This window comes from Orcinus orca, chromosome X (assembly GCF_937001465.1).
Source record: "Orcinus orca chromosome X, mOrcOrc1.1, whole genome shotgun sequence".
In the NCBI taxonomy this organism is placed as follows: domain Eukaryota; kingdom Metazoa; phylum Chordata; class Mammalia; order Artiodactyla; family Delphinidae; genus Orcinus; species Orcinus orca.
The window spans coordinates 12,829,541-12,851,892 of record NC_064580.1 but is presented as its reverse complement, the minus strand read 5'-3'; the positions used below and the strand labels follow the sequence as shown (position 1 = coordinate 12,851,892).

The 22,352-nt window shown below is 44.7% G+C and overlaps 1 protein-coding gene across 2 annotated transcripts in view; it reads left to right on the top strand.

Moving 5' to 3' along the window:
• The window catches only part of ASB9 (ankyrin repeat and SOCS box containing 9), a 33,647-nt gene extending 14,248 nt beyond the window's left edge, over positions 1 to 19,399 (top strand). The window contains exons 3-7 of one of the 2 annotated variants that reach the window (XM_004269665.4): positions 4,503 to 4,610; positions 8,447 to 8,597; positions 10,520 to 10,654; positions 12,118 to 12,309; positions 18,532 to 19,399. In XM_004269665.4, the coding sequence (XP_004269713.1) occupies positions 4,503 to 4,610; positions 8,447 to 8,597; positions 10,520 to 10,654; positions 12,118 to 12,309; positions 18,532 to 18,656 (711 nt within the window). In that variant the 3' untranslated portion in view covers positions 18,657 to 19,399. Of the gene's footprint in view, positions 1 to 4,502; positions 4,611 to 8,446; positions 8,598 to 10,519; positions 10,655 to 12,117; positions 12,376 to 18,531 lie in introns of both variants that reach the window. The other variant, XM_033427936.2, reaches the window with a different exon arrangement.
• Positions 19,400 to 22,352: the final 2,953 nt, after the last annotated feature.

Sequence of the window (22,352 nt, the reverse complement as noted above, 5' to 3'; positions counted from 1 at the left end):
TTGGGTCTTTGTTGCAGTGCATGGGCTTCTCATCGTGGTGGCTTCTCTTGTTGCAGAACGTGGGCTCTAGGTGCGCGGGCTTCAGTAGTTGTGGCACACGGGATTAGTTGCTCCGCAGCATGTGGGATCTTCCCAGACCAGGGCTCGAACCCGTGTCCCCTGCATTGGCAGGCGGATTCTTAACCACTGCGCCACCAGGGAAGTCCCGAGATTTAAATTTGAAAGCCATGTATAATATATGAGAGAAAAAGAAAAGGATTTGAGGGCAAATCCTGGAGGAAATGCCTGCATTAGGAGATTAAGGATGAAAAGGACAGAGTTAGTGAAAGAGACAGAAAAAAAGGCAGTCAGAGGTCGGAGATAATTCCAGGTAGAACTCTGTTTTAGAAGCCAGGGCAGAGGTTTCACGAGGTCAGGATGAACATATGGCAAATTTAGAGGTGGAAGGAGGTGGGGGACAGTGCAGTGCAAACTGGTTTCCGGAAGTCACAGGTGGTCTTTAAAAGCAGTATCAGCAGGATTGTGTTGGTAGAAAATGAGAGAAGGGGTAAAAGTAGAGACGATGGGGATAGACTATTTTCAAAAAAAAAAGGAGGGGGCAGCAAAGGGAAGAAGCACATGGATGGATGCTTGGCCGAGGGTCAGGACTGAGGGATGGGGAGACTTTGAAAGCAAAAAGAAAGTGTATCTCGAGAGAGCAGGGGACGCATGTGAGAAGGTGGATGAAGGAATGTCACAGGTGTGGCGGGAGCTGGGGGGGCCCGGGTGCAGTCATGGGCTATTGGACTGCACTCATGTATTTCTTCTTCAAAGAAAGGAGCAATGGGAGAAAAGAAGACTGGAGGGATGCAGAGAGATTTTAGGTGTGGGGAGAAAGGGAATGTAGAAAGTTCTCACATCAGATGGCTTTGACCTTGGTAAAGTAGGAAGGAAGTGATGTGTTCTGATGAACGTGAGTACCATAGGTGTTCATGGTTTTCTTTTCTGCTGAGTGTAGAGAAGGAAGTGATAACTGTGGGAAGGACAAAGGATAAAGCCTCAGTTTCTTGTAGTCAGTTGGTTCGACCCGGGTAGGCATATGATTTGGGGCTGGGACAGAAAGTTGCCAGGTACTAAGCACTGTGTCACCCATGGGTGCCCTGATATTATACAACCCCAAGGACCCATCAGAAAGAGCTTCTGAATATAAGCTGAGACTAGGGGACAGACAAGTGATGATAGAACAATTAAAGATAAGCTATTCATTTTTTTAACTGAGAACCCACTGTAGACTGGACCCTCTCTGAAGTAATGGGTTCGAATTTACCTTATAATAGTATACGATTCAGCCTTGTCAATAATTCAAACAAAATGCCACAGTTCATTTAAAGTCATACTTGTACCTATAAATACAGTCCACAGTTTGCAAAGGGAAACTTAATTTAAAGGAACTTCGTTGTAATGTGAATGTGTAATGAGTGGTGAACACTTTTGTACTGTGAATAATTCCTCTTTTACATTTTCATTTACCTGGATTTATGTATAAGCACCTAAATGATGATTTAGAAATAGCAGTGGTGACTGCAGTTAACAGAACACAATAAAGAATTCCTTTAAAGGACAGCCTTCTTTCAGCTCAGGATGTGTCGCACAGCGAAAAATGCAGTTAACATTTTGCTGTGAATTTCTTGTGTCCTCTAGCAGTGTGTGGGGAAGAGATTGGACAAATATAGAACCTTGAGAGTGGGGAAAAAAAGGATTTGAGAACAGATCTTTGAGGGGATGCCTCTAATAAAATAATAATGACAATAATAAGACAGCAGATGCCACACTGTGAAGTCCGTGGGCAGTGCTTGTGAAGGGAATAAATGCTGTAACTCGAATTCTTCTCGAGTCAGAGGGTCAGGAAGCATTTATTGAATACAGATGGACTTTGAGGTTATGAAGGAAGGGAAGATACAGTCCTATCCCTCCCTGCAAACAGCAGAGCTGGGATGACAAAGCAGTATAAAGGATATTGGAATTTTAATTTTTAAGCAGATGATTTTGAGTCTCCCAGAACCCCTTTGCAGACCCACCTAAAAAGGCTCTGCGTTTGAGATCCTGTAGACTCAGGTGTATGTCCAGGTGTATCTCAAAATGCACGAGCTTGCCAGTCAGAGGGTAGAAGTCCAAAGGACAGCATGACTAGGGGGCTGACTTGTACATGTCCACGGAAGTAGAAGAATGTATGTTAGGAATGATGGTGAGTGAAGTAATTTATTGGAATGATTTTAGGCAAATTTAAACTCTTCTGGGAAGAAAAGGTATAATATATTACCAAGATGTTAATTAAACTATCCGTGCTCTTAATTGACATGCCCTAAGGAAAAGAACTTTTACTGTACCTGATTTCTTCCTGTTAGGGATAGATGATATGGTCCAAGATCAGGGGGCGTCTGTGGAGCCTCTCCTGGAGCTCTTTGATGTTTGGCTTGGGTTGGGCTCGTGACCCACCTCCTGGAGAGCACATTTTCCCAGAGGATGAAGAATCCCAGGGCCTTTCAGACACTTTCTTGCTTCTTCAGCCCTAGCGTGCTAGAGTGAGAAGGTAATTGCTCCTCATCCTCGGGTCTTTCTGCCTCTCAGTCTGTGGAGGTTCACCTAATGCTTTGGCCTGTGTTAGTCCAGGGCTATTGGAGTGCGCTCATATATACCTGTACGTATATAAGAAATACGTATACGTATTTCTTATATATACCTGTAGGTATATAAGAAATCCCGAACTTAGCGGCTTAATGTAACAGACATGTATTGGTTCCCAGTGTCTATGGGTCAGGAATCTAGACGCAGTTTAGCTGGGTCAGGGACACTTATGAATCTGCAGTTATAAGAGTGTGGACCAGAACTTCAGGCATCTTGAGGCTTGACTAAGGATGGACCTCAGTCCAAATTCTCTTACATGGCTGTTGGCAAGATTCAGTTCCTTCTGGGTTTTTTTTTTTTTTTTTAAACACACACTAGAAACTGCCCTTTTTCTTTTATCTTTTTTTAAAAATTTATTTTATTTATTTATTTATTTTTGGCTGTGTTGGGTCTTCGGTGCTGCGCGCGGGCTTTCTCTAGTTGTGGCGAGCGGGGGCTCCTCTTTGTTGTGGTGCGTGGGCTTCTCATTGCAGTGGCTTCTCTCATTGTGGAGCACGGGCTCTAGGCGCGTGGGCTTCAGTAGTTGCGGCACGTGCGCTTCAGTAGTTGCGGCACGCGAGCTCAGTAGTTGTGGCTCATGGGCTCTAGAGCACAGTCTCAGTAGTTGTGGCACGCGAGCTTAGTTGCTCCACAGCATGTGGGATCTTCCTGGACCAGGGATCGAACCCGTGTCCCCTGCATTGGCAGGCGGATTCTCAACCACTGCGCCACCGGGGAAGCCCCCTTCTAGGTTTTTTGACTAAAAGCTTCAATTCCTGGCTGGCTGTTGCCTGGAGACTGCCCTAAGTTCCTTGTCATGGCCTTCATCAAAACAATGAGCCAATAAGTGAGAGGACAAGAGAGAGTGAGAGCAAGTTGAAAGTCAGTCTTGAGTGTGTACACCTAAGAGTCACATGGCTAGGTCATAGGTATGTGTGTCATCAACTCTAATAGATACTGTCAAACCGTTATCCTGAGTGGTTGTATTATTTTACACTCCTGCCAGCAGTATGATGGTTCCTTTTTTTGTTTCTTTTTTTACATCATTGTCAACACCTTAGTGTACTGTCAGATTTTGAGCCAGGTTAACTTTTTTTTTTAAATTGTTGGGTTTTTATTTTTTTATTTTTATTTTATTTTTTAATTGAAGTATAGTTGATTTACAGCATTGTGTTAATTTCTGCTATACAGCAAAGTGATTCAGTTACACATATATATACATTCTTTTATATGTTCTTTTCCATTATGGTTTATCACAGGATATTGAATATAGTTCCCTGTGCTCTACAGTAGAACCTTGTTGTTTATCCATCCTATATATAATAGTTTGCATCTATTAGTCCCAAACTCCCAATCCATCCCTTCCTCAGTCCCCTCCCCCTTGGCAGCCACAAGTCTGTAATAGTTCTCTGAGTCTGTTTCTGTTTCGTAGATAAGTCCATTTGTATCCTATTTTATATTCCATATATAAGTGGTATCATATGGTATTTCTTTCTCTGTCTGACTTACTTTGCTTAGTATGCTAATCTCTGGGTCCATCCATGTTGCTGCAAATGGCATTATTTCATTCTTTTTTATGAGCCAGATTAACTATTTTTGTAAATTTTTAAATTGATGTATAATTGATTTATAATGTTGTGTTTGTTAATTTCTGCTGTACAGCAAAGTGATTCAGTTATATATATATATTAATATATATATATACATTCTTTTTTTAATATTCTTTTCCATTATGGTTTATCATAGGTGAGCCAGGTCAACTTTTAAAAGAATTGTCTTGTACTGACTTCATGACTGAAACCCAATCCTACAGAACTGTTGCTTTGCATCCCTTACTCTGCCCATTTCCCCTCCTCCAGGGGTGGCTCGTGAACCTCGTCACGGCAGATCGTGTGTCCCCGCTCCATGAAGCCTGTCTCGGAGGTCATCCCTCCTGTGCAAACATTTTATTAAAGCATGGAGCTCAGGTAAGTGCAGCTCAAATCACACCTTAGACACCATGACTGAAAAATGACGATTTCTATCCCTTCTGAATACTTTCTAGCGTTTTTGATTAGCCTGATTTGAAATATGAAGGTTTTTCTTTTTCAAAAGTATTATGTCTATTAAGCTTATTTACTTTAGTGGTAGATGAAATACTGCATTTTTAGCTAGAAAGTCATGGTCTGACTATCTATCATTTTCTTTGACTGTCGCTATTAATAAATAACTGTTAGATTTCTGCCTTCATTTCTGTGGCTGGAAGGTAGTGACATATTGTAGAAAACACATAACGTTTGTCTCCATAAGACCTGAATAATGGTTCCAGACCATCTGTACCATTTACTAACATTGGAAACTTGGACAGGTTACTTAGCCTGTAAGCTTTAGAGTCTATATATGAGAAAAAAAAACAAACAGGGAAAATACCAAAAAAAATTATGTAGCATATTTTGTGGTATTGTGAGGATTGAGAGGGATAAGGCATGTGATTATTATTTGGAGAATGGGAATCGGGATGACATAATGAGATTTTAGAGAAGGAAGATACGAAATCATTGCATTCGAAAGCAGGGACCAGTAGATCTTCCATTAACTTAAGTACCCTCTTGCTCAGGAGTGATGGGAAAATCTGATCAGGAAATTCTGTATGGGTTTCTCATCTTTTCTCAACCAGTCTGTACTGAGCATTTATTATGTGCCTAACTCTAGATAAAGATTTTCAGGAACTTCTAAACTAAATGAGGAGACGACCAGATACACAGGTAAATGGCGGCATGTAACACTAACTGCTTCAAAAGATAAACCCTGAAATCTCAGTAGCCTCCTATAATAAAAGTTTATTTCTTGTTCAACTCAGAATCCAGTGTGGGTGTTCCCAGTTGGGTGGCTGTTTTCCGAGGGTGATTCAGGGACGCAGGCTCCTTTCATCCTGTCGCCCCACTGTCTTCAACAAGTGGCTCCCGTGTGTGCTCCATCCTAGATGGCTAGAAGGGGAAACGACACGGAGGGTTGTGAATGGAAGCTTTTTAAGGGCCAGTCTTGGCAGTGACATATGTCACTTTTGCTCGTATCCCATTGGCCAGAATTCAGGCCATGTCTAACTGCCAGGGAGGAGGGCAAGTGTAGTATGCCTCTGCGCCCAAGAGAGAGGAAATGAGTTTGTTTAACGCATAGTATCTCAGCCACAGCAGGCAATTACAATAGCTGTTTTTATCTGTGAGTTTCTTCTGTGTAACAAACCACCCTGACTTAATGACTTAAGACAGTAGCCATTTATCTCACAGTTCCTTGTGTTCTCTGGACAGCTCGTCTGGTCTGGCTGCTTCAGCTAACCTCAGCTGGGCTTACTGAGGCATTTCAGGTTAGCTGATAGATGGGCTGGGGCAGGCTACTTCACGATGACCTTGGCTGGGATGGCTGGGAGGTCTGGAGAGACAGAAAATCTCTACGTGGTCTCTCATCCTTTAGCAGGCGACCCGGGCCTGTTCACATGGTAGCAGGGATTCCAAGAGCAGCAACAGAGGGCAAGCTCTCTGCTTTACATCACACTTGTTAACTGTCCCATTGACCAAAGCAATTCATGTGGGCAAGCCCAGATTCAAGGATTGAAAAGATATAGTCTCCGTCTTGGGATGGGAGGAGTTACTAAGCCACTCTGCAAAGGGATATGCATCCTGGGCAGAGAATCTGTGGCCATGTTTTGCAAACCACTACAATGTAATAAGTATTAATAGTAAGGGGATTGTTGGGAACACGTAGAAGTGTTCCTAACCCATTTATTTCTGATGGAGGGGGGAGTCAAAAGATGCTTCCTACAGGAAATGATGTTACAGTTGAAACCTAAAGGACCTGTTGGAGTTAGTCAGCTCAACAGGGGGTTGGGGGAAATGATGGACTTCCCACCCCCTGGGAACAACAAACGCAAAGGCCTAGAAGTGAAAGTGGGGGCTTCAAATCGCTCCTTCAAATCATTCCTTAGAGACCTCCCTGGTGGTGCAGTGGTTAAGAATCCGCCTGCCAATGCAGGGGACACGGGTTCGAGCCCTGGTCCGGGAAGATCGCACATACCGCGGAGCAACTAAGCCCATGTGCACAACTACTGAGCCTGCAGTCTAGAGCCTGCGAGCCACAACTACTGAGCCCGCGTGCCTATAGCCCATACTCCTCAACTAGAGAAGCCACCGCAATGAGAAGCCTGTGCACCGCAACGAAGGGTAGCCCCCGCTCGCTGCAACTAGAGAAAGCCCGCGTGCAGCAACGAAGACCCAACACAGCCAAAAATATATAAAATAAATAAATTTTTAAAAAACTGAAAAAAATAATTCCTTATAGCAGCAGAGTAGAGCAGGTGAGAGGGGTCAGAACACAAACAAGCTTGCCGACCAGGCCAGGAAAATGGGCTTTGTCGTGAGAGCAGCTGAGAGCCATAGATGAGTGCATCAAGAGGTTTATATTTTGCTTAAGAAAACTTACCCCAAACTTGGAAACAGGCCCAGGACTAAGCAGAGGCAAGAAAGGAGCCTGGGGTGCAAACTCTAAACTCTGCTCACTCGCAGGGTCGTTCAGCACTTTTGTAACCCTGGGAGCGAGTGTCTCCTTAAACTTTGCACCCTGGACATCTTTCATGCATCACTAGTTCTGGCCTTGCGTGGAAATAGGGCATGAGAATGACGTCCCTGTCTTCACAGTATCATCGTTTAACAGGTTCACCAAAGAATTCCTTGATAGAGGAAAGTGCATCTGCATTTGCCTTTGCTCTTTGCCATTCAATTATAGCCCAAACACTGTGAAGTTAGATGTTAACTTGTAAGTTTCAGTCTGATTTCCAGTGTTAGAAAAGATAGCCCCAACGATTATAGTTTTATGGCCCTATAGGATATTAACCAGTTTTGTATCTATTAGCAAATTTATTTCAGCATTGCATTGACTGACTATATAAATTCTCCTTTTAGCCATCCTTGCCATTTTACTGGTTCCCTCATTAATGCATGAGCTGAATAAAATCTTTGGCTTGTGTTCACTCTATATTTGGATGAAAGTGATGTTTTTAAATTTATTTATTAATTTATTTTCGGCTGTGTTGGGTCTTCGTTGCTGTGCACGGGCTTTCTCTAGTTGTGGCGAGCGGGGGCTACTCTTTGTTGCGGTGCGCGGGCTTCTCATTGTGGTGGCTTCTCTTGCTGCGGAGCACGGGCTCTAGGCGCGCGGACTTCAGTAGTTGTGCCACGTGGGCTCAGTAGTTGTGGCTTACGGGCTCAGTAGTTGTGGCTCGCGGGCTCTAGAGTGCAGGCTCAGTAGCTGTGGCGCATGGGCTTAGTTGCTCCGCAGCATGTGAGATCTTCCCGGACCAGAGATCGAACCCATGTCCCCTGCATCGGCAGGTGGACCCCCAACCGCTGTGTCACCAGGGAAGTCCCGAAAGTGATATTTTTAAATTAAAAAAAAATAATACATTAACAATTTTAAAAGGTTACTCTAACTTCTGTGGGGAAATTGGATTGGTGTGGGATGGGTCTAGGATGGCATGTTTACAATAAGGTGATTAGCGGGAATTTCCTGGCCGTCCAGTGGTTAGGACTGCGCACTCCCGCTGCAGGGGGCACGGGTTCAATCCCTGGTCTGGGAACGTTCTTGGCATTACATTCTATACCTCATCCGGTTTTTCACAACAACCTTGGGGAATCTGTTATTTTTTGTCCCCATTTTGTAGCTGTGGAATTTAAGCCTCAGACAAGTGAATAATAGCTTGAAAATGGTGGAGCTTAGGTCTGAATCCAGGACACCCCACTGCCCGCCTTCACGCTGGAGCTTTTCTTTCTAGGTGAACGGTGTTACCACAGACTGGCACACTCCCTTGTTTAATGCTTGTGTCAGCGGCAGCCTGGACTGTGTGAATTTGCTTCTGCAGCATGGAGCCAGTCCCCACCCTGAGAGTGATCTGGCGTCCCCCATGCACGAAGCTGCTAAGAGAGGTAAATCTGCTGAGAATTTAAGTTTTCCACCCCCTCCTTCAAGGGACACCTTATTGTGGAAGGGACGAGGGAAAAGGAGGTATATGGAGAAGTTGTTCTCAATGTGTGGATCCTGGGACCAGAAGCGTCAGCCTGACCTGGCACGCAAATGCAGATTCTTGGGCCCCATTCCAGACCCAGTGAATCAGTAACTTTGGGGGTGGGGTCCAGCCATCTGTGCTTTGTTTAACAAGCCCTCCAGGTGATTGATGATGCAAGTAAGTTTGAGAAGAACCTTTTAGAACATTTGGAATATTGTTCACTGCTGTGTTTCCGGAACAGGGCCTGGCATATAATAGACTATCCATCAGAATGTGTGGAATGTGTTGTTGAACCCATGACCCCATAAAGTCAAGTCATTTTATAAAACAAATTATAGTCTTCTGTTTTAAGGCCTTAAAGAATATTGTCTCAGGGCCACCTAAGTTTGCTAAGTGAAACAAACTTTCAATTTTTGGAAATGTAAGATGTTATATACAGTTTGGGGTAAGTCTCCCCATCCCCATGTTTGTTGAGGTATAATTGACAAATAAGATTGTATATATTTAAGGTGTACAGTGTGATAACTTGATATACGTACACATTGTGAAAGGATAACCGTAGTCAAGTTAATTAACACATCCATTGCCTCATATAGTTACCTTTTTTTGTGGTGAGAACATTTAAGATCTATTCCTGTAGCAAATTTAAAGTACAGTATATATATTATTATTATTTTATTATTATTATTTTTTGCTGTACGCGGGCCTCTCACTGTTGTGGCCTCTCCCGTTGCCGAGCACAGGCTCCGGACGCGCAGGCTCAGCGGCCATGGCTCACGGGCCCAGCCGCTCCGCGGCATGTGGGATCTTCCCAGACCGGGGCACGAACCCGTGAACCCGTGTCCCCTGCATCGGCAGGCGGACTCCCAACCACTGCGCCACCAGGGAAGCCCAGTATATACATTATTAACTGTAGTCACCATGCTGTACATTAGATCCCCAGAACTTATTCATCTGGGATAATTCTTTTCGTAAAGTCACAGTTTTCCTGCTATTCTTAACTCTGAGACAAAAAATAAAATTGTAAGTTTTGCTCTTCTCTGATATTTCTCCTCCTCCTTGACATCATGATGACCGTACCTTGCCCCGAGGGCTATTTCCGCAGTGGCTTCACAAAATAGCTTCCCCTCATCTTTACAGCAGCCCCATTTGACTGGATCCACCCGTTTTATAATTATTTCCCAAAGCACTGGCATTTCTTCACGAGGAGACATGTTATCATATTCACTGGACACATAGAGCTAAAATGGTATAACAAGATAAATGCAAAGGAGCAATGTTTCAAGTATGATGTCCTAGACCAAGGAAGAGTGATTCCGCTTTCACCAAACCTAGCTGGCCACACTGGGCCTCACTCACGCTGGATTTGGCACCTTCTTCTAAGCCTCGCCTGTGCCCACCGTGGCCTGTTTGTCCCAGGGCCTGCCCTTGGTGAGGTTGTAACTTTCCTTCCCTGTTCCACGGTCCGCTCTGTGCCCTTTCTTCTCCAGGTCCACCTTTAGTCCCTGTTGTTTCATATCTCTCCTCAGCGCTCACTTTGATTTCGGTAATCAGACTGATTACAGAGCCACCAACAATTGAAAAAGGTGGCTGGCTGCTCGTTGCTTACCGTGGCTGGTAAACTCCAGTGGAGTTCCACCCAGAGCTACAGATGCCATCTTATAATCAACCCATTAACTGGTGACAGTGTTGAAGATCATTCCCTATTCTAAATAGAGGAAATAGCTTTTGCTCGCTGGAGAAGTTGTTGGAAAATTTAAGCACACAAAACATGGGCGAGGTGGTGTTTCCCTAGCTACGAGAATTTGTGCTGTAACTGTTTTCTCCCTCTTTGGGCTGCAGGCCACGTGGAGTGCATTGAGTCTCTTGTGGCTCATGGGGGCGACGTTGACCGTAACATCAGCCACCTGGGCACACCGTTATATTTGGCTTGTGAAAATCTGCAGGTGGCCTGTGCCAAGAAGCTTCTGGAATCAGGTAAAACCAAAAGCAAAACATAACAAGGAAAGTAAATGAAAAGTAAATTAAAGGTCTCTGAAAGCTCTTTCTATTGTAGCAGAGGAAAGAGCGCGGGCAATGGAGTCGCACAGGATCAGAGTTCATATTGACTGTGTTTCCGCGGGGAATTAGTTTAAACTGTTTCAACTTTAGTTCTCTCACTTGTAATGAGAATAGTGATAATAATGATAATGATGATGACATCTCCCAGGATGGTCCTCAGTGATTATTAGTTTCTCCTCCCTCCGCCTGGCCGTTGATATTATTAGGCCCTGAGTAACTCGCACAGCTGCTGGATTAGGGCTGAATCTTCAGGTTTGGGGCCGCCTTCACCAGTTCTCTTTGATTTGGAAATAGAACTTGCCCCATTTTTAGTCCATTGTAAATATTATGTTTTTGAAAAGTCGTAGGTCGCATCATTCTTTTTCACCTTCCTGCTGTTATCCAGCCCCTTCTTCAACACTTGGGTTACCACTTCATCACCTCTTTAATTATTTGAGTCCTGGTTATTCTTTAAAAACCCAGTAATCTTGCCCTGCACTGAATGCTCTTACGGTTCCCATTGCCTTCTACTCACTTGACAGCCATTACCATGAATTAGGAGAGTGGTTCTCTCTCTCCTTCTCTCCCTCTCTTTCTTCTATTACCCTACGTGGATTTTAAGCTCCTAGTCAGGAAAGGGCCATGTTTGCCACCCCTCACAAAGCCAAGACCAATACAAGAACAATTCAGTTAACATTTGTTGACTGGACATAGATTCCCATTTTACTAGAGGGACAGCAGCCCAGGCAAAGTCCTGTGTCCCCACACATCACAGCGGGAACCAGCATCTGGACTGGGGTAGGGATTTGCTGAGAGTGTAAGGATGGAACTGGGTGGGGGTTGTCCTCGAATTCTACCTTATCCCCGAAGAGGAGGGCTTTGCCCCCTTCCCCGTGATCTTGGGATTGGCCACCCCAATCTAGACAATGCTGCCATAATTGATTGCCCTTCACAGTCCACATCACATGGTCCCAAGTCTCTGGTTTAAACCTCACGGCAGTTGCTCGGCGTGTAAGTGTGGATAATCGCCATAGGTGAGATTTCACCATCTAGCCTCACCTCCGGCCTGTACCGGCTAATATTTGGGCTCCGTTAATAATGAATGTGCAGCTTTCATGCCACCAGGATTCTTCCTGCATGTGTCACACCTGTGTGGAGTGCTCAAAGGCAAGCTTTCCAACCTCATATGTCACAGAGCTCCCGTGGTACGTTCAGTCACACTGTCAAGTGGCATTTTCTCCATATTATTCAATGGAATCAAGTCGTCTCCTGTTTTCTCAGGAGAACTACTGTGCCTGCTATGGACGCCCTTTTGTTAGGGAATTTTGAGGTGCAGTGCTTTGAGAAGGGGGCGCTTGCACTCTGCTGACTCTGACTCTGTTGTTCTCGTGACTGTTTAGGAGCGAGCGTGAACCAAGGCCGGGGGCTGGATTCCCCTCTGCACGCGGTGGCCAGGGTGTCCAGTGGCGAGCTGGCCTGCCTGCTCATGGACTTTGGAGCAGACACCCAGGCCAGGGATGCTGAAGGCCACCGTCCCTTGGAGCTGGTGCCTCCAGAGAGCCCCCTGAGCCAGCTCTTCTTGCAGAGAGAAGGTGCTTCTCCTTTGCCTGAATCTAAGCCCTAATCCATAGACTCCTGTGGGCTCTAGCAGGAGGCAGGTACTTACCGAGTTCTGACTTCGGGTCTTATGAAAAAGATTGTTCTCTGCCTTCACGAAACGTGGGGAGCTGAGATAGTTTAGTATTCAGCAAGGTACAGTACTGGTTATATAATAAATAACCATCCTGCTCTTTGGCATGTTGGGGACAGGCTGTTTGGATGATCTAATGTTCATCTGTGGGATAGGCCAGCTTTCAAAGAATTCAGATATTGTTTTAAAATGTTAAATGTTAATGTTACCTAAGACATGCTGTATTTAAAAAAATTTTATTGGGGTATAGTTGATTTACAATGTTGTGTTAGTTTCAGGTGTACGACATGCTTTATTTTTTTTTAAACTTATTTTATTGAAGTATAGCTGATTTTATAATGTTACGTTTATTTCTGCTGTACAGCAAAGTGATTCACTTATACATTCTTTTTCGTATTCTCTTCTGTTATGGTTTATCACAGGATACTGAATATAGTTCCCTGTGCTCTACAGTAGGACCTTGTTTATCCATTCTATATTTACTAGTTTGCATCTGCTAACCCCAAACTCCCAATCCATCCCTCCCCCACCCCCCTCCCCCTTGGCAACCACAAGGCTGTTCTCTATGCCTGTGAGTCTGTTTCTGTTTTGTAGATAAGTTCACTTGTGTCATATTTTAGATTCCACATATAAGTGATCTGATAGGGTATTTGTAAGCCGTGCTTTAGAGAGATGCAGCAGAAGGGTCTTTGGGGTTGTACAATGCCCCAGGATGTCTTACTGCAGTACAGATGGGCTGAACTACTGGGCATTTGGCTTCTGGGATGGTGGGTAAGAATGCAACTCACTGAGTATTACACGGTATTACTTTCATGATGCACAGCAATCGGGAGACATTTACTATCGGCTTGGCCAAAAAGTTCGTTCGGGTTTTCCGTGCCATCTTATGGAAAAATCCGGACGAACTTTTTGGCCAATCCAATATAATAAGTTAATCAACACTGAGTCCACACTCCTCTATAAATAAAAACTGACACTCCTGACCCAAACCACTAAACACTGGGGTTGAGCAGTGTGCAAGGGGATAGGGGCACTTCCCTGGGCTGCGAGGTCACGGGTGGGCTGGGGTGGGGAGCAGAGACCCCTCAGATTGCATTCTTGATTGTCCCTAGAGGTGGAGAGCAGCCAGCTCAGGACCTGCTTTTTTTTTTTACCAGAGTGTGGACTTTGTTGAGTCTTAGGGGTTGTGGGAGTTTGAAGCAGGCTTCCCTACCAGAAGGATTCTTTTTTATTTTTAATTTGATTTAATTTATTTATTTTTGGCTGCATCGGGTCTTCGTTGCTGAACACGGGCTTTCTGTAGTTGCGGCGAGCGGGGGCTACTCTTCGTTGCGGTGCGCGGGCTTCTCATTGCGGTGGCTTCTCTTGTTGTGGAGCACGGGCTTAGGTGCGTGGCTCAGTCGTTGTGGCGCACGGGCTTAGTTAGTTACTCTGTGGCATGTGGGATCTTCCCAGACCAGGGCTCGAACCCATATCCCCTGCACTGGCAGACGGATTCTTAACCACTGCACCACCAGGGAAGTCCCAGAAGGATTCTGATGTCATGTAATCTGGTTATTTTCTCCCCACATGCTGAGAATTAGGGCTCTGGGCAGAATTGTAAAGTGGCCCCTGAATCCTTCTTCCTGCTACACCCACTGCCCCAGCGTCCTTGTGGCCATAGCCTGCCTTGGGGCCTCCCAAACAAGGCCTGTGCTCCCCGAGCCGAGGCACAAGGAACAGTCCAATAGAAACCCCTTTATGAGAAGCAGTGGGGTCACCCCCGGGCAACTCTGCCCGTACTTTGACAATTTCTTGTTTTCAAAAAACTGTATCTCTATAGACGGGGCTGATTTCTCCAGCAGGCACAGATGGCACAATGCGTGGGGTTCACCATGTTTTTAGGGGCCCGCAGAAATGTTTTAATTTCTTTTAAAATCAGAAGGAAAAACAATGAATAAAACTCAACCTGGGTTATATTCATCTTTATACTGGCACTTGACCCTGACATTGTATCTAGCACATGTGATTAGTAACTTCCTTCAAGGTGCCTTAGTGAGAGAAGATTAAGTTCAGTTGCCCCACACTATGCCTTTTGCAGCTCGTTAATAAATGCTTTGAGCACACTGGGAAATCCTTCATTAATATATGCCTTGAGTACACTGAACGTATCTGGAAGGTGCCCTAAATTTCAACAGGGACCTTGTGATTGTGCTCTGAGGACCTGATTGAAAACATTTCCTTTCTTTCTTTCCTTGTATATATGTCTGTTTCTACCTCTCCTTGTTTTCCATCACCTGAGAAGGAGGCAACCCAGTTTATCCTGTAGCTTGCGGTGATGCTATAGGAAATTGAAGCCAAGTCCGGCCTCTGTACCCTGACACTGAATTAAATCTCGGAGACAGAGTTTTGGGTGAAGTAGAAAAGAATAGCTTTATTACTTTGCCAGGGAAAGGGGGCCACGGCGGGCTAATGCCCTCAAAACTGTGTCCCGACCTGGAGGGGGTGGTGAGGAGTTTTATAGTAATGGTTCAAGGAGGGTGTGATCAGCTCGTGGACATTCTTCTGATTGGTTGGTGGTGAAGTTGGAACCGTCTGGTTCCAGCTGGTCTGGGGTTTCTGTGCTTGTGGGCAGCATGCAGTTAACTTCTCCCACCTGGTGGGGGCTTCAGCATCTGCTAAACAGCTCAAATATATTGTTATATGGGTCCCTTGAGGGGAACCAGGACCCTGCCCCAAGTCTGCACTGTTGTTTCTCTTGACTGTTCCTCCCTTGTCTCTGCATCCCCTCCATTCCCTAATTAGCATCGGTTTGAACCTGCTTCTTGGAACTCAGGGAAGGTCAGGGAGGCGGAATGAAGCCTATTTCCTGTAATCAAGAAATGGGGGGGCTTACCTGGTAGCGCAGTGGTTGAGAGTCTGCCTGCCGATGCAGGGGACACGGGTTCGTGCCCCGGTCCGGGAAGATCCCACATGCCGCGGAGCGGCTGGGCCCGTGAGCCATGGCCGCTGAGCCTGCGCGTCCGGAGCCTGTGCTCTGCAACGGGAGAGGCCACGACAGTGAGAGGCCCGCGTACCGGAAAAAAAAAAGGGGGACACGGAAGGGCTTTTGTGCCCTGGAGTCCCACAGGGTCCTGCTTGGTATCAAAGTTAGAGGCCACTGTACCCTTTTGGTTGCATTCTCAACCCTGGCCACACAATACAGTGACCTGGGACACGTGCCTTTACAAAAACCAGATGTACAGGCCCCACCCAACAGTAACTGAAGCAACATGCCTGGGGTGGAGTTTAAAGCCCTCCCCGCCCCCCCCCCCCCCCAGTCAGGCTTGAGGGCTACTGCTTTATGGGATTCTTGAAGGTATACAGCTTTGCCTTTTAAAAAGTTTTTAATAACCAAAAGGGAATTCCCATTACAATTTAGTGCAGGGGCTGGGGATGGGAAATCATTTCCCATCTCTTTACCCTATGACAGGGTTTTTCAAGCTCATTTTGGGCCAGATGGGGGCCATCCTGTCCTGTGCCCTGTAGGATGTTTAGCAGCATCCCTGTCATCCACCCACTAGATGGTAGTAGCAACACCCCCCCACAAGTTGTGACAAAAAAAATTAGCTCCAGATATTGCTAAGTGTCCCTAGGAAGCAAAATACTCCCTCCCCCCCCGCCTTGAGAATCGCTGTCTTAAGATGTAAACACTTGGCTGGATCCCTATGCAAGGTTTGTGCTACTTCACTTTTCACCTGTGAGTTGAAGCACTGGGACAACTCTGAATGCACAATATAAAAACAAATATGAAAAGACCTGTATGCACAAAACTATAAGACACTGATGAAAGAAATTAAAGATGATACAAACAGATGGAGAGATATACCATATTCTTGGAATGGAAGAATCAACATTGTGAAAATGACTCTACTACCCAAAGCAATCTACAGATTCAGTGCAATCCCCATCAAACTACCACTGGCATTTTTCACAGAACTAGGACAAAAAATTTCACAATTTGTACAGAAACACAAGAGACCCCGAATAGCCAAAGCAATCTTGAGAAAGAAAAACAGAGCTGGAGGAATCAGGCTCCCGGACTTCAGACTATACTACAAAGCTACAGTAATCAAGACAGTATGGTACTGGCAGAAAAACAGAAATATAGATCAATGGGACAGGATAGAAAGCCCAGAGATCAACCCACGCACATATGGGCACCTAATTTATGACAAAGGAGGCAAGAACATACAATGGAGAAAGGACAGCCTCTTCAATAAGTGGTGCTGGGAAAACTGGACAGCTACATGTAAAAGAATGAAATTAGAACACTCCCTAACACCATACACAAAAATAAACTCAAAATGGATTAAAGACCTAAATGTAAGGCCAGACACTATCAAACTCTTAGAGGAAAACATAGGCAGAACACTCTATGACATAAATCACAGCAAGGTCCTTTTTGACCCATAAATCACAGCAAGGTCCTTTTTGACCCACCTCCTAGAGAAATGCAAATAAAAACAAAAATAAACAAATGGGACCAAATGAAACTTAAAAGCTTTTGCACAGCAAAGGAAACCATAAACAAGACGAAAAGACAGCCCTCAGAATGGGAGAAAATATTTGCAAATGAAGCAACTGACAAAGGATTAATCTCCAAAATTTACAAGCAGCTCATGCAGCTCAATATCAAAAAAACAAACAGCCCAATCCAAAAATGGGCAGAAGACCTAAATAGACATTTCTCCAAAGAAGATATACAGATTGCCAACAAACACATGAAAGGATGCTCAACATCACTAATCATTAGAGAAATGCCAATCAAAACTACAATGAGGTATCACCTCACACCAGTCAGAATGGCCATCATCAAAAAATCTAGAAACAATAAATGCTGGAGAGGGTGTGGAGAAAAGGGAACCCTCTTGCACTGTTGGTGGGAATGTAAATTGATACAGCCGCTATGGAGAACAGTATGGAGGTTCCTTAAAAAACTAAAAATAGAACTACCATATGACCCAGCAATCCCACTACTGGGCATATACCCTGAGAAAACCATAATTCAAAAGGAGTCATGTACCACAGTGTTCACTGCGGCTCTATTTACAATAGCCAGGACATGGAAGCAACCTAAGTGTCCATCGACAGATGAATGGATAAAGAAGGTGTGGCACATATACACAATGGAATATTGCTCAGCCATAAAAAGAAACGAAATTGAGTTATTTGTAGTGAGGTGGATGGACCTAGAGTCTGTCATACAGAGTAACGTTAAGTCAGAAAAAGAAAAACAAATACCGTATGCTAACACCTATTTATGGAATCTAAAAAAAACAAGAAAAAATGGTTCTGAAGCACCTAGGGGCAGGACAGGAATAAAGATGCAGACCTAGAGAATGGACTTGAGGACACGGGGAGGGGGAAGGGTAAGCTGGGACAAAGTGAGAGAGTGGTATGGACATATATACACTACCAAATGTAAAATAGATAGCTAGTGGGAAGCAGCCGCATAGCACAGGGAGATCAGCTCGGTGCCTTGTGACCACCTAGAGGGGTGGGATAGGGAGGGTGGGAGGGAGACGCAAGAGGGAGGGGATATGGGGATATATGAATATGTATAGCTGATTCATTTTGTTATAAAGCAGAAACTAACACACCACTGTAAACTCCAATTAAACTCCAATAAAGATGTTAAAAACAAAAAAATATGCCTTCAGGTAACATTAATGCTTCACTGATAGCTTCTTATATTTGAATATCTTAAAACTGCTAAATTATAAAAGTATTTGCATCCAGAAATATGACCTTATTTTTTTTAAAGGTAAAGACAAGAAAGGCATTAAACATGGATTTTCGTGTCATTGCTGGGATTTCCATACTTTTGTAATTCCAAAATTAGCTCCCATAAGCCTCCATTGGTGAGACTGAGCTTTGAAGGTCTTTGTTCTAAATCAAAACCTAGCAAACTCATTTCAATGAGATACCAGAAAAGAGAGAACATGGCCTAAAAATGCCTCCTACAAAAAGCAGAACATGGTCTTAAGCTGCACCATATTATTTCCTTATAATAGTGTCATAGCTTGTATGCTTTCAACGAAGGAAGGGAAAAGTCTTAGATCAGTGAAACCCATGGGTGACTTGTCTTATCATCTTTCTCCAGGGCCCCCTTCTTTGATGCAGTTATGCCGCCTTAGAATTTGGAAGTGCTTTGGGATCAAGCAGCATCATAAGATCACCGGACTCAGCCTCCCTGAGGAGCTGAAATGGTTTCTCCTCCACATTTAAATGTGTCAAGGGAATGGCATCACAAACGACAGACAAACGTTATCGAGTGTTGAGGCCACTGGGATTTTAAAATAAAGTCAGGTTGATTAGAGTTTGGCTAGATTTTTTTTTTCAAGGAGATTTTTATTTGTAAAGGAACATACTGAGTACTTTTGTGTTATTGGTTGGAGGGCATGAAAAATTCCACCACACCCCTCCGCCCCCCTGCCGCCTGGAAGAGGGTGGTTAAGATAACAACTATGGTGTTGATCGTGCCAAGCCCTGAGCTGGGAACGCTTTACGCTTCACCTAATTTAGCTCTCACAGCAACCCCACCAGGTGGGTACTATGCTCTCCCTTTCTCCAGGTGAGACCCTGAGACTCAGGGAAGTCAGTTTGTCCCATTACCCCCAGTGAGGACAGGCAACCAGACGAACACCAACAGCATACCACTTGCTAGTTCAGTTAATTTCATTAGTTCACTTGTTCAGGACACATCATGCATCTTCTAGAACCGCGCTGTTCAGTGCAATAGCTACTAGCCCAGTGGTTCTCAACCAGGGGTGATTTTTCCCCTTAGGGGGTATTTGTCAATGTCTGGAGACTTTTATGATTGTCACAACTGAGGGCGAGGGTATGCCTGGCCAGTGGGTAGAGGCCAGGGGTGTTGCTAAGTACCCTACAGTGCACAAGACAGCCACCACAGCAAAGCATGATCCAGCCCAAAATGTCAATAGTGCCAAGGTTGAGAAACCCTACACTAGCCGTATGTGGCTATTTTAAAAATGTAAATTAATTAAAATTAGATACAATTAAAAATCCAGTTCCTCAGAGTCATTAGCCACATTTCAGATGTTTAATAACCACACATGGCCAGTGACTACTGTATTGGACAGCACAGATACGTATAGATCATCGCAGAAAGTTCTGTTGTTCCTTTGTTGCAGAAATTCCTATTCGACAGCACTGTTCAGATGCTCGACAAATGGATTTTAACTGCCTTTCAGTTTCTGGTTTATATGAGACCTGTGATATAATTTAGTAATGATGGCTGTAGTTTGTCTTCTCTCTGAGACATGAATTTGGTGCTCCGTTGGATCAAGAGAAAGTAAGAAAATGTTGTACCCACTTAAGGCAAATCGTTACCTGTAAGATGACATATGGCCTAGATGACCTGTAAGGATATTTCCTATGTAATTTTTTGTGATTCTAAATTCAGTTTGCTATATGAAAAAGAAGACTCCAGAATTTTGTTCTAAAATGCCCAACTAGTTACCCAGAAGATGGCGCTGCTGGCACACAATCATTTAAGCAAAACAGTTCCTCCTCATAAATGACCCATTGTAAGATGGTTTACAACATAGGCTCTGGAAATTTCCATGCAGGGATGAAAACTTCGTAGTGGTAAATTCCATTGACACTGGGTTTTCTTCTCTTCCAGTGTGCTCAGAAATTCAAATGTGAATTTATGTCACCTCCCTGCTTTTTTTTTTTCTTTCTTGGTCTGATCATGTTTACATTTTTAACTGCTCAGAATTTAGACAGAAAACGAACACCGACAGCATACCACTTGCTAGTTCAGTTAATTTCATTAGTTCATTTGTTCAGGACATATTTAGTGAGTGCCAGGCACTATTCTAGGCACCAGGGTAGCCACAGTGAAGGAGATGTGGGCAAAGGTTCTGACTTTCTGGATCTCACACTCTAGTCGGGAGAATCATTTTTTTTTTTAATTTTTTTTTTTTAATTTTGGCTGCACTGGGTCTCCGTTGAGATGCGCGGGCTTCTCATTGAGGTGGCTTCTCTTGCTGCGGTATGCAGGCTTCAGTAGTTGTGGCATACGAGCTCAGTAGTTGGGGCTCGCAGGCTCAGTAGTTGTGGCCCACAGGCTTAGTTGCTCCGCGGCATGTGGGATCTTCCCAGACCAGGGTTCGAACCCGTGTCCCCTGCATTGCAAGGCGGACTCTCAACCACTGCGCCACCAGAGAAGCCCCGGGAGAATCATTTGCTAAGGAGTAAGGAGCTTAGGCATTGTGCTGTAGTTTTCTTTTTGAAAACACTAGGTTTGTTTTTGTTTGTTTTTTAAATAGCCTGATTTCTCATAGAAAATGTATCGGACAGAATGTTGCTTATGTTAATCTACTCTTGGCCAAATTCTCTGAGTTTAACCCAGGACTGTACAAAAGTACTAGAACAGCATTTTTCTTCTCAGATCTTCCAGCCAGTTAACCAATTTGCACATCCATATAATAGATGGTCATCTGCACAAATGGGAAAAATACCACCACCACCTGCCTCATTGCAACTTAGGAAAATTTCAAATTACTTCACTTAGCAGTGCTCGGAAAGAAGATGCTGTTCAAATAGGAAGTCTATTTTTATGAGTCTAGATGTGGTTATATTTGTAAGTGATATACACCTTTGAACGCTTTATCATCACGACCTGGCGCAGCCTCATAAATTCCATCATCAAAGCTGGTTCGGTGACATTTAATAGAACCCCACCTTTTTGAATGAGGGATGTAAATTTTTAGCATCGTGAAACCATCTTTTAAAAATGCTAATTACTTTGTCTGTTTTAAGAGTGCAAACTTCCCACACATTTCTTGTAGCCCAGTCTCATATTGTAAGTTTACTACATTCTCTTGGTTTTATCCAGTAGAAACACTGACCACTTGGTACAAGAAGAAGGCAAGAAGAGGCCAGCGTAGGATGATTGTTTTATTCTGCGTTTATATTGGGGCTAATTGACATGGTTTGATACTCCATGTTCCAGGCTGGAGTAGTTAATCATTAAGCAGTCACTCGGGCTCAGAAACAATGGAACGAGATGTGCTCTGCTGTCTGATCTGGGGCACGGGGTGGACATTTACAATGTGATGAAAGCCCAGCATTAGGGCTAGTTTAGAAGACCTGATCAGCAACAAAATCAGCTAAACAACAGCTCGCGTTTTGGAGGGCTTGCTAAGGGCTAGACCCCTCGCACCAGTGTTTTAGAAGCCTTACCTTCCAACCTTCACAACTCTGGTATCCCCATTTTACAGATGGGGGTGCACAGGGGGAAAGGAATTTGCAAAAAGTCACAGGTGGTGAAGGCAGATTTTTTTTTTCTGCGGTACGCGGGCCTCTCACAGCTGCAGCCTCTCCCGTTGCGGAGTAACAGGCTCCGGACGCGCAGGCTCGGCGGCCATGGCTCACGGGCGCAGCCGCTCCGCGGCACGTGGGATCCTCGCGGACCCGAGCATGAACCCGCGTCCCCCGCATCAGCAGGCGGACTCTCAACCACTGCGCCACCAGGGAAGCCTGAAGCCAGACTTCAATGCAGAAGCCAGAGCTCTTACCCATTATACGCCCTGCCTTCTATTTTCTTCAGGAAATCCCAGAGCTCTGGTTCCTGGGTCCTAAAGCCCCTGCTTAGTTTCCCGGAAGGCCTTGGAAGTGGAGGCGGAGCCACGTCCTTAGGTCAAAGGTCTCGGCATGAGGTCAGGAGGCTGTGTCGGGTTTAGATCGAACATCACCCAACTCTTACCCCAGCCACGGGAACCAGCCTGGGAGCCCCCAGACTTGCTGCGTCTTGAAGCAGGTGGGTCAGCCTTGCCCTGCCAGTGATGCTGGCGAACAATGCCTTCCCGGGGGACCAAACCCCGCGTGGCAAAGGAAATTTTTTTCGAACTGAGAGTATTTGGTACTGATTTCGTCAGTGAAAAATCGTTATCT